General features: G+C 45.8%; 1 protein-coding gene across 3 annotated transcripts in view; it reads right to left on the bottom strand.

The window, feature by feature from the left end:
* Nucleotides 1-11,911, bottom strand: part of TMEM154 (transmembrane protein 154) — a 53,308-nt gene extending 41,397 nt beyond the window's left edge. Inside the window, exon 1 of one of the 3 annotated variants that reach the window (XR_825338.1) lies at nt 11,642-11,911. Coding sequence is in view for 1 of the 3 variants with exons in the window: in XM_010840741.1 (XP_010839043.1) it covers nt 11,642-11,741 (100 nt within the window). In the remaining 2 variants the exon portion in view is untranslated. The remainder of the gene's footprint in view (nt 1-11,641) is intronic. The other 2 variants (XR_825337.1, XM_010840741.1) reach the window with 2 other exon arrangements.
* Between the last annotated feature and the right edge of the window lie 405 nt (nt 11,912-12,316).

The following is a 12,316-nucleotide window of genomic DNA, read 5'->3' as shown; positions in this document are numbered from 1 at the left end:
CCGCTGTCCCCCCCCCCCCCCCCCCCCCCCCCCCATCTCTCTGCAGCACAGGGAGCCCTGTCTACCAGGTGGCTGCCGTTTATTGAATAGTTGTTTAGGAGAAAGGCCAGATGAGTCGGAGGCAAAGTGCTAGACAGGCATCACGCCTTTTTATCAAGAGTTGGGTATCTTCTTCTTCAATCAACCCCCTTCCAGGAACACACACAGTGTGTTCTTAGTCAGAGACAGAAAAGGGATCTACAGCAGTTTTCTCAGAAACGCATCTGAATTTAAAAAAAGAAAACACTGGGAATTGAGAGGAACTGAGTGAAAAGACAAGAACCTCTAATAATGAGATTTCACATTTCTAGCTTTTGGGGTTTTCTTTCTGTTGGTTGGCTTTGGCTTTGGAATCAGGTGTGTCTTAGGGTTCCCCCCATAAAGTCCGAGTGACTGAACCCTCTCTGGGGAGCAGGACTAGGGGTGGAGGGACTCTTAATTCCTCTGTAAGCTCTGTTCACTACATACTGGACAACTTTTAATAAGTGAAAATATTCACTCAGGATGTTTTTTCTGACATTATGCTTGAAGAAGAATAAACAGTTGGTTGAACAGACTCAGTGCAAAATCAGCGAAGGTTAGTGGCAGAATACCCACTCCAGTGTTCTTGCCTGGAGAATCCCAGGGGCCGGGGAACCTGGTGGGCTGCTGTCTATGGGGTCACACAGAGTCGGACACGACTGAAGTGACTTAGCATAGCATAGCATGGTTGATTTACAATGCTGTGTTGGTTTTAGGTGTACGGCAGAGTGGGTCAGTTATCCATGGACATATACCTACTCTTTTTCAGATTTCTTTCCCATAAAGGTTATTACAGAGCATTACAGATTTTTTTCCCCATATAGGTTATACAGAGCAGAGTTCCCTGTGCTCTACAGTAGGTCCTTATAACCTATTTTATATATAGCAGTGTGAAAAGTATTTTTAAAAATTTTAAAAAGATTCTTAAGTGATGGAAAAGTATTCAGGTTGGTCATAAGTACTATTTTTATTACAATTCTACCTGTCTTTTCTTAGAATCTTATTGATTTATTTTCGGCTGTGCTGGGTCTTTGTTGTTGCGTGGGCTTTTCTCTGGTTGCAGAGAACAGGGGCTACTGTTTCTGGTGGTGCCACAGCTTTTCACTGCGGTGGCTTCTTTGGTTTCGGAGCACGGGCTCCAGGGCAGGCAGGCTTCAGAAGCTGTGACCCCTGGGCTCTGGAGCACACGGGCTTAGTTGCTCTGTGGATGAGGGATCTTCCCAGACCAGGGATCGAACCCGTGTCTCCCGCAGTGGCAAATAGGTTCTTTATACAGAGCCACCAGAGAAGCCCCCTCAGAGTTTTAACACTGCTGGTTGACCTTCTGATGTGCTAGCCTCACTCTCTTCTGTCCACATCCTTTCTGCATTTATTAATATACCCCATGACTTTTTTCTCAATTTGTTTTTAATGAGACTAATTACATCAAAATATGCTTTAAAGTTGATCCACCCTTGTAGTCCTGATTTCTTCTACTTCATCACCAAGATTTTTTTGTTTAACATTTTTTTTAGTGATAATTCCTTGTTATTTGAATGACTGATCTAGGACTCAGTTTAAATATTCTTCTAATATTTGTTAACTGGCTACATAGTCAATATGTCTCTGGGTTTAGTGATGCACCAAAATAGGAGTGGTCTTTGCTTGGCAAAAGATCATCTAATCATAAATAGAGTTACTAGATAAAATATGGGACACCTGTTAAATTTGAATATCAGGTAAACAACAAATAATTTTTAAAAAATATGTAATATTCATATGTATACTTACAATAAATTACATGCGGTATAGTTATACTAAATTTTTTTTGTTTATTTAAAATTTATATCTATCTGAGTGTTTTATATTATTTGCTAAATCTGGCCATCTTGCATGCATGCAAGCTAAGTCGCCTCAGTCATGTTCATTTCTATGTGACCCCATGGACTGTAGCCCGCCAGGCTCCTCTGTCAATGGGATTCTCCAGGCAAGAATACTGGAGTGGGTTGCTATGCCCTCCTCCTGGGGATCTTTCCAACCCAGGGATCAAACCAGAGTCTCTTTTGTCTCCTGCATTGGCAGGTGGGTTCTTTACCACGAGCGCCACCTGGGAAGCCTTCTGGCCATCTTGCATGCTTGTTAAGTCGCTTCTGCTGCTACTGCTGCTGCTAAGTCACTTCAGTCGTGTCCAACTCTGTGTGACCCCATAAACAGCAGCCCACCAGGCTCTCCCACCCCTGGGATTCTCCAGGCAAGAACACTGGAGTGGGTTGCCAGTTCCTTCTCCAATGCATGAAAGTGAAAAGTGAAAGTGAAGTTGCTTCAGTCGTGTCCAACTCTGTGTGACCACCTGGACTGTAGCCTGCCAGGCTCATCTGTCCATGGGATTCTCCAGGCAAGAGTACTGCAGTGGGGTGCCATGCCCTTCACCAGGGATCTTCCCAACCCAGGGACTGAATCCAGATCTCCTGCAGTGCAGGTGCATTTTTTTACCACTAGGCTAGCCATCTTAATCATAGACAAATAAGCATAATTTTTAGAAAAGAATAAATAGATTTTAAATTAATAAACAGTGATGTCGGGGGGAGGGGGGGAATCAGCAAACCCTATTAATTGCTGGTCTCCTGTTTCTGAAAACCACAATGGAATGGGGAAATAGGAAATGATAAAGATGGTTTTAATTCATATAAAATAAAGAAATATAGAAAAAAATCAGATTTCTAAAACAAACTAGATTAATTGGTTTTGTTTTATGGGGAAAAAAAATACTACCACCCATCAGACCCTACTCTGGTGGATAGCTCTCCTTTCCAACCACCTCTTTAACTTCTCAGGAAGTCCTTCTGTGATGTCCTCAGCACCTGAGGCAGACTCTTCCATTCTTTTTATGCTACAAATTTTTTTTTTCAAGTTTTCAAATCAGTTCTTACTGGCTTGAAATTTCATGTCTATGAAACTTATATTCTCCATTTTTTTTTCAAAAGTACTTCTAAAACTACTTGGATTTTCTGCAAATTGTCATGCCACTCAATGCTTCTCTCCTGAACTTCCCTCCATATTCTGAGAGGGAGGTGGACAGAAGGCGTTCTCGGAACTACTCACGGATGCAGCCATGAAGTTTTCTCCACAGGAGGAGGGGGAATGGCTGTGGCCTGTTTGGTGTGAGGAGCCAGAACTGAACTATTCCCGGGCCAAATGATTTGAGAGAGTTAACATTTTAGAATAAAACTGGATTAACAAAAAAATCACATGCATCCAGTTTTCACCACATTGTATTACTGAAATGATTATAACTTTGTCAGAAACACAAGTATGTCTTGGGCGACTGAATAAATTTCACGCCATTCATGTCCCTGCTAGGCACCAGGCCCTATTCTGGGACATAAAGGTGAATGAGACCATTTCCCGGGGAAGCGGTGGGTACGCAGGGACAACGGCATCCAAATTAATAGTCACATGACAGTTTCATAAAAGCTGCAACAGGTTTGGGTACAGAACGTCATGAGGACTCGGGAGGGGAAGACACTCATTGCATTAGGGGTGGGGGATTCAGGAGATCTTCACAGAGGAAGTGATCACTGAATTGAATCTCAGGATTCGTCAAGCAATGATGGCTGCAAAGGCATTGCAGCTGGAAATGCCCCCGTGGAAAGACTCCGTGGCGCAACAGAGCTTGGCACATTCAAGTACATGTATCACGGAATGTGCAGTGGGAAGGGCCCAGCAGGAAAGGAGCTCAGCACAAGCTTATAAAGGGCCTTGTGATGATGCCAGGGAGACTGGAATCTATCCAAAGGAAATGCAAAACCACTGAAGGGGTAAGTACAAGAGAAAAATCATCACATTTTTGTTAGAGAACCATCATTGTGGAGGTTATATGAAATGCAGTTGGAGAGGAGACAAAGCCAAGAAGACTAGTTAAGAAGTTGATGACGTACCCTAGGTGAGAGCTAAGAAGGGCTTAAACCAGCAGGGAGTAGAGAAAGAGTTCTGTTTTGGCCAGGCTGAGCCCAAGGCCCCTGGGACATCTCCAAGGAGGATAGATGATCAAGATGCAGGACTGGGGCTGGGCCTTCAGACCTGACTGGAAGTGATACGGGGCAAGTCATCAGCCAAGGACTGAGGTGGAAGCCAAGAAAATGGAAGACATGGCCCTGAAATGATGGAAAGAGTAAGAAGAGAAAAGAAAAAGATGAAAGGAACAGGTGGAAGAGAAAGATCTCAACCCCAAACCTGAAAGGAACAACCAGACTCACAGGAGACCAAGAAGAAAATGACCTCATAAGAGCCAAGGAAGAGGAGGGTTTCAATAACTGATTAATTACGTTAAGGGCTACAGAGAGAAACCGAAGATAAAGACGGAAACGGGCCCTTTGGGTTCAGCTCTCAGGAGGCACTGCTGACTCGGGCAGAGCGGCTGAGTGTTGTGCTTGCCGTGGCAGCCGGATCACAGGGGGCTGAAAGATGAATGAAGAGGGAGAAAATGAAGACGTGCTGGCTGTCTTTCAAAGAGACTGGAAGCCATGGAAAGAAAAGAGGGCAGACAGCCAGCAGGGACCCAGGAGAACTGGAAAAGAACTCACTTTTCATGATGAACATTCACCTACTGAAGAGAACAGAAACAAGTATAACAAATAACAGGGGACCCACCCCGATTCTCTTCTATTTCCCCATAATGATGAGAACAGGGGTTGGCAAACTTTTTCTTAGTGGGCCAGAGAGTGAAGGTTTTAGACCTTGTGGGCCAAGAGGCCAAATAGAGGCTATGATCTGTTTTTATATAACCATTAAAAACCAGCCTTAGCTCGAGGGTTGGAAAAAAACAGGAAGACAGCTGAACTGGGGCCATGAGGCCTGGTTTGCTGACCCCGGACCACCATGCTTTTTCTGAAAGGAACACAACATTGTAGATCGTTGGAGCCCTCCTTCCCCTGATCTCATTCAAGTTAACTACTCTCCTCAAGTCAGCCTGTATCAATCCCATACTTTTCAAATATGCCTGTGTCCCTAAGCCATAGAAGCAGAATTTGGAGTGTTTTTAAAACTTTAAAGAAATATAATTATTCTGTGCATAATAATCTGCAACTTTTCTTTTTTTTTGGTCAACAGTACATTTGAGACTGATTTATCTTTATACATTTGGCTACAGTTTATTAAATTTACCTACTCTATGATATCTCATTCTATATCAAGTTCTTCATATTTTTCTTTTGTTAATAGATATTGAGATTGTTTCTGTTTTTCCATTTTTACCAACAAGGCTACACTCCGCATCTTAGCCAACTTCTTTGCTCTACACTTGTGAGTGGTCTGGGGTATATGCGTAGGAGAGGACTGTTGAAGCTGTAAGGGTATGAACATCTTCAGTTGGCTAAATGTTTCCAAATAGTTCTCTAAAATGGTTGTATATAAAAGTTTCCATTTCCAGTAATCTCATATAGTAAGTAACCTGAAAAATTCTCCCAATATGCAACACCTAGAGATACAAATGAAATACAGTAAGTCCCCTACATATGAACAAGAGCGTTATTGTTCATTGATAACAGCACATTGATAAGTCCTATTTGTTCATAAGTCCAACAAAGTTAGCTGAGGTACCCAACTAACACAGCTATATAGCACTTACTGTAATAGGTTTATAATATTTTCTCACACAAATGGTACATAAAAAACAAACACAGAATAAAGAAAACGGTTTTAATCTCACATTACAGTACAATAGCTGGCATACAGGAGCTGGTATCAAGTGAACGGCAGATTTGAGGAGGGAGGGGAGGTGGAAGATGGTAGAGCTGAAGGACTGTCAGCAGCAGGAGATGGAGAGCAAGCTGCAATTTCACTCACGCCTGATGATGACAGAACACAAGTTTGCGTCTTTGAAAGTTTGCAACTTGAAGGTTTGTACGTAGGGGACTGACTATATAAGAAATTTCTTGAATGTATAAAGAAATCACAAAAAAGCAAGGCAATCCCCAGGGCCCAGAAAACATGGATAAAGCAAAACAACAGCTTGTAGGGGAAATTTAAATTCACAGCCATACCTACCTACCTACGAGGACTTTCCAGAACCCCAGAGGGATATCAGAGGTTCTATAGTGCTTTTAGGGGTTCCAGTCCACCCACTGGGTCAAAAGTTAAAGCTTAAACACCAGGTCATGGTTGTAAAAAATAAAGAAAAAAAGAAAAGCAGCTGCAATGATTCTGGCAAAGGTCAAAGTCAGGAGTGCTTCCCCTAGGCTGACCTCACCATCATCCTGACACTGTGGACCCCTGGCCCATGACCCGGCTGTGAATTTGGTTCTGTCTGCTTCGTGCTCCTTGGCAGTCTCTTTGCTCACTTTGGTCACCTGCTTCTGGTTACTGGCTTGCCCCTTTAATGAGCTTTTGGCACCTCACACAGCTCTTGGAGGCTGACCCCTGGGGGCTGCTCCCTCCACACCCCAGGGCTGGGGTTTAAGCCTCAGGTCCAAGCTCCCACTCTCTTCAAGCCCCGTGCACATCCCTGTCCGAGTTTTTCCAAACCGTATTTTGTGGTGACAGGATTGCGGTTGTGCTGGGAAAGTATTTACAGTAGCTTGATGATGTATCAGAAAAGTTGAAGTTCTGTTAAATAGGGTGGGCCCAACTCTGCGTGCTGGGTTTTGCCCTCAGGGCCCCCCAGATTTCCATCATGATGGGAGTCGACAGATACAAGATTTGATCTACATAAACTTCAGACAGAAATGGTCAAATAGTTAATAATATGTTTAAAAGACATAAAAGAAGGAATAAAGAACATAAAGAAAAAATAAAACCAAGACTATAGATATACACATATATTTATGAATATTCTATATTCTCAAATTTTCTTGGAATGAAAAGCTTCAGCAGCAGGCGACACGAGATGACTGCATTAATCTGCCCTCCCACGGGCGGCGCAGGGCTCCTGCTTCTCCACACCCTTGCCAGCAGCTGAGGGTGGTGCAAAGCACACACAGGCAGGCAGATCACAGGCTGCGTTGTTGCTTTACAGAACTGGGCCCATCCCAGCCAAGGTCTTGCCCTCCTCTGGTCTCCTGGGTCTGCCTTCAGACACAGGACTTTAAGCCTTAATCAATCTCTCTCGGCCTGCTTTTCCTCTCTTTGCCCCCGAGGGCTGGTTGATCCTGGGAGTCAGATCTCAGCAGGTTTCTCCCACAGTGACTCGGCCTGACGCCTGATGAAGGCTGTGCTTCCTCTCCCTGCTTCCCACACCCTGCAGCCTCTTACCCGGTGACTTCAACATTCTGTTTTTCCCGCGTCTGGTCTTAACTGTACTCACTTCTGAGTCTCTGTTGCTGACCCTGTACCTTTCGGCCCCTCCCTTCCCCTCCACAGGCCAAAGTTCAACCCAACTCCTCTGTCCCTTTTCCTGTGAGCCCGCCTCCAGTCCAAACACACACGGCCACAAGTGTGACAGTCTTAGAGCCCAGCCAACAGCTGATGTGACGCACCTACAGGCAGGAAGGCACCAGAGACAGATTTCTCCAAACCTGAAAGTTACGCACACAGCCTGGCAGAGCCTCAAAACCAGAGGCAACATGGCATCTTGTTAGAGCATGGACTCATGAGGCTACATCTTATTCAGATACACTACTTAGCTGTGTGACCTCGGGCAAGTCATTTAACCCCTCTGTGCCTCAGTTTTCTCCTCTGAAAAACAGCAATAATAGTACCCACTATATTACATTCATTAAAGGAATCAAATGAGCTGGTATATGTACAGTGTTCAGAACAGGCATATACTGAGCGCTATCTCTGTTGGCCATCATCATTATTAGTACGGGGACTGTCCCAGGAGATAGCACATGGCAGCTCCACAGTCACTGAAACAAGAGCAGTTTCAGAAAGTTTAGTTTCATTTATGCAACTAGAACTTTCTTCTATTCTTTCTCCCCTTCTCAAGGTTCATCCAATCATTACATGATCTTTACTCTTCTGAAACAGCCCAGAAAACCTCCCAGTCCTCTCCATCAAACCCAGTGTTTAACTTTGGCCATCAAAACATTTATAGCTGCCTTCTTCCTGCCTCATGCCTCTCAGTTCTTTTTTTCCACAGACCACTCTGCTTTTAGCAGCGTATAAATCCCATGCTTTTGGTATCTGGGAAGTTGCTCTGAACTTTCTGACAGTGTTACGCTGACACTGGCAGGACACAGGATTAGGAACAAGGTGGCCCTTCCTCCCACAGGCAGAACGCTGCCTTCGTTCTGAGCTTTCTTAGCATCCGACACTGGCCAAGATCCCTAGGCCCAGAGCTATACTGTAACTGTTCTCATCTGTTTGGTCAAAATCCCAGAAAAGCTATTTTCTCATTTCTCCCCTGGTGACTTCTAAGTGGATGACTTCTCTTGAGATAGTAATCCATTCTGTACCAGGCTCTATAGCTATATAAAGCAAAAGATTCAAAGATGCTGACTCAGCAGCAATGGTGCTGGTCTCAGGTAACGGCAGGTATTAGATAATGTCGCACCTTTGATGTGAGATAAACCTGGATTATGCTTGCAAAGAGGAATCAGCCTGTTTGGTAGACTGCATTCTTCCACCAAACACCTCCGTGATAGTTTTTGAAGAATTCAAGGAAATACTTAGATGTAACTATGACACTTGGCTTCCCAGGCGGTACTAGCAGTAAAGAACCTGTCTGCAATGCAGGAAGCACAAGAGAAGCCCGTTTGATCCTTGGGTCGGGAAGATCACCTGGACAAAACTGAAGCGACTTAGCATGCACGCATGTGACACTCAGACACCGTTAGCCCAAAAGGATATGTTGTTGCTGTTTAGTCACTAAGTTGTGCCTGATTCTTTGCAACCCCATAGACTGTAGCCACCAGGCTCCTCTGTCCATGGAATTCTCCAGGCAAGAATACTGGAGGGGGCTGCCATTTCCTTCTCCAGGGGATCCTCCCAACCCAGGAATTGAACCCACATCTCCTGTACTGGCAGGCAAAGTCTTTACTGCTGAGCCACAGGGAAGCCCCTCAAAAGGATATATATCTTACTTAATTTTACAATGTATATTCATTCAGTCCTTAATTAAGAACAGCCTTTCCCTCGGCTAATCTCAAAGTAATAAGCTCTGGTTTATCCAGCTGCTTGCAAGTGGGCATTTTTGCATTTTCAGGCACTGAGAATGGAGACAGGGCCCAGTGAGGGTAGGCTGACCCAGACAAGCCCCGTGCTCCCCTCAAATGCAACTTTTCACCTCGTCCTTCTCCTGACATCCTAACATTACCTGCCTTCAGGAGCTCATCGGTTTTAGTGATCAGTCTCACACCCACTCTAGGATGATTTCAGTATTTCTCAACAACCACCGGGTTCCTAATTTATGCTGACCCCTTACAAGATTGGAGGAAATCAAAGATGAACAAAAGGGAATTTTCTTTTCCCTGGAGGTGTTCACAGCCTGGAGGGAGGCCTGGGTATGATTCTAAGTGGTTAGCAGCAGCAGCAGCAGGTTTATGGGGGCACAACAGGCAGGATGCCACAGAAGGGGCAGTGAGACAGACACCAGCAAGGAGGTTACATTCCGTCTGAGCCTTTTAAGAGTACATAGGCATCCACTTGTAAGAAAAAAAAAAAAAAGGAACCTGTCATCACTTGTAGCCAAAGCCACAGAGGCCTGGAACACACGCTCCATTTCGTGTGACTGGGGCTGCGGCGGGGGAGCAGGAGAGACTCAAGGAGATGCTGTGGAAAGGAGATTGCAGGGAGAGGCCAGGGGCCACGAGTGAGGAGCCACCTCTGTGAAGAGAAGGGCCACGATCACATACAGAGCCCAGAGGGAGACCTTGCACTGAGTCTCTTCACTAGTCCTTTGGCAGCTCCTGGACTGCAGACACTTTGGTTCCATCATTTTCAGGCACTCAAGAAAAGTACTCAGCTAAGGTTAAATATCACTCTCAGGAGCCTGTTTGAGGCAAGTGTGGTAGCAGTGAGAGTTAAAAGTGGGGAAGAAGGATAGCTGGGCCCTGCTCCCATGGGTGCTGAGGGATGCCTGTCAGGGAAAGGAATGTGGTCCAGAGGTTTTAGCAGAGGGCATGGTGGATTCCCTGGCTGCAGAGGAAAGACCCTGGAGTCCAAGTCAGAAAAGCTGACTGGCGGTGGGTCTTACCTTTCTCCTCTCAGTTTCTTCATCTGTACCCCCAGTACAGCTGCACCTCCAGCACAGCTAAACACTCAGTACAGTTTGAGCATCATCTTTAAGCTCCCTTCCTGCTCCAAATGGGGAAGGGAGTGGCTCAGACAGTAAAGAATCTGCCTGTGATGAGAGAGACCTGGGTTTGATCCCTGGGTTGGGAAGATTCCCCCAGAGGAGGGCATGGCAACCCACTACAGTATTCCTGCCTGGAGAATCCTCATGCACAGAGGAGCCTGGTGGGCTAAGTCCATGGGGTCACAAAGACTCGGATAGGACTGAGAAACTAAGCGCGCAGCACACCTGCTCCAAAACTTTATGCATTAAAAAGCACAGCGTCCACCAAACTCATTTTGAACATGACCCTCAATTTCAACCAAATATCTCTCCAGTTGGAATGCTTGGCCTTTCCAGTCTCCACCTGGAACCCTAGAGACCACGCTGGGAACACCCAGGGAAAGGGAGATTGGTAGGGTGGGGTGGTTGTGTGCTGACTTCTAATCTCCAGGAGGTTATCTGTCTGTGAGGTAGTGTCTGCTGCCCCTCCCCACATCCTATTTAAAGAACCTCAGCTTGAGAACCTTCCTTGTGGGTCCAGTGCTGTTCCGACCTAGCAGCAGGAGGTGTCCACTGACAGGAAGCACCTGCAACCAGTTCGTTTACCCCAGAGCGAATCCACACAAGGGTAAGAAGCAGGGAGTGACTGTGCTGGTTGTAGCAACTGTCAAATGCTTCTCTTAGCTCAACACTATGAGATTTAATACTTTGTCTTTTCTGATACCTTTGATTCACTACAATCACATAACTTTTTAAAACCAAAGCTTCATTAGTCACAATCAACACAAAGAAAATCTCTCCCAAGGTAACAAGATCAAAGGAAAGCTGATGAAAGCCCTTACAAGTTGGAATGGATGCCTGGGGATTCCTCAGACAATTTCCTGCTTACTTTTTTTTTTTTTTTTTAACTTATGGTGTTTCTTTAGTCTACTTTCCAGTCCTAAATTTCCATAGCCCAGTTTTTCCAGGACTTTTTGGAACCAGCAGATTTCTCAGCCCACATTACTAAAAGTTAATTCATGATTTCTCTGTTTCAGCTGATTGAAACGGTCTTTTCCAGGAACTGCCAAAGAGTTGGTCATTTTCTTTATATGCCCATTAAAGCCGGTAAATGACTGGGACCGGTAAATTACATCTTGGAAAACAAAGACTGCGGGGAGCTTAAATTCCAGGAGCGAACTGCAGCTGGATCAGCCGGCAGAGAACGAAGCCAAGTCCCTCCTCCCTCCTCCCCCCACAAAAAGACAGCTAGACTTTCCTCCACTTTTTTCACAGTAAGGCTTAGGTTTTTCTAAGTGTTACGCTCCCCGGCAGAGTTCTGTAGCCTCGGGTACCAGACAAGCCTTCCTCGTCCTCCTCGCCGGGAGTGGAAAGCCGAGGGGTGCTTACCCTGCGCCGGGCGGGTGGCAAGGGCCGCGAGGACCACGGCGAGGACCACGGCGAGGAGAAGGGCGGCGCGCGGAGCCTCGGGGGGCGCGCGCCCCGGCATCGTGATGCTGCTGCGCGCAGTTTCAGTCCCACTGAAACGTGAACATTTCCTGTTTCCTGCTTGTTTGGGTCGGTGCTAACTTGAAGGAGAGGTGTTTGCCTGTTTTTTAGGAAGTGATGTAATTCTGCAGGAGCCTGTCAGACCAGCAAGAGTTGCAAAAGAGAAGTTGCTCTTCAAGCACTGATTCAGTTAACACGCCTCGCAAGGCCTTTCCCCACCCCGGCCCGCGTGGGCCCCCGCCTTTTGATATCGCCCCAGTAGGAGCAGTGTCCTGCTCTCAGATGTCACTCAGGATCTGGGGCTGGGGGGCGTGGACCACTCGCCTTCTGGGTTTGTGATTTTACTCCATCCCCAAGTCAGTGTCCCGTTCTGCCTAGAGTCTAGAGCTGTGCTCTCCAGTAGAACATTCTGAGATGATGGAAATGTTCTGAATCTGTGTGATCCAGTACAGGAGCCATTAGCTACATAGGTTGCTAAGCACTCGAAATAGGGCTGGCGAGCCCTGAATTGTCAGTTTCTGTTTTCATTCATGTAAATTTAAGTAACTCTTTGTGGCTGGTGGCTACCACACTGGA

Source organism: Bison bison, unplaced genomic scaffold, assembly GCF_000754665.1.
Source record: "Bison bison bison isolate TAMUID 2011002044 unplaced genomic scaffold, Bison_UMD1.0 scf7180017864146, whole genome shotgun sequence".
Classification (NCBI taxonomy): Eukaryota; Metazoa; Chordata; class Mammalia; order Artiodactyla; family Bovidae; genus Bison; species Bison bison.
Note: the sequence above shows the minus strand (reverse complement) of the source record. Positions and strands in the feature narration are given on the sequence as shown.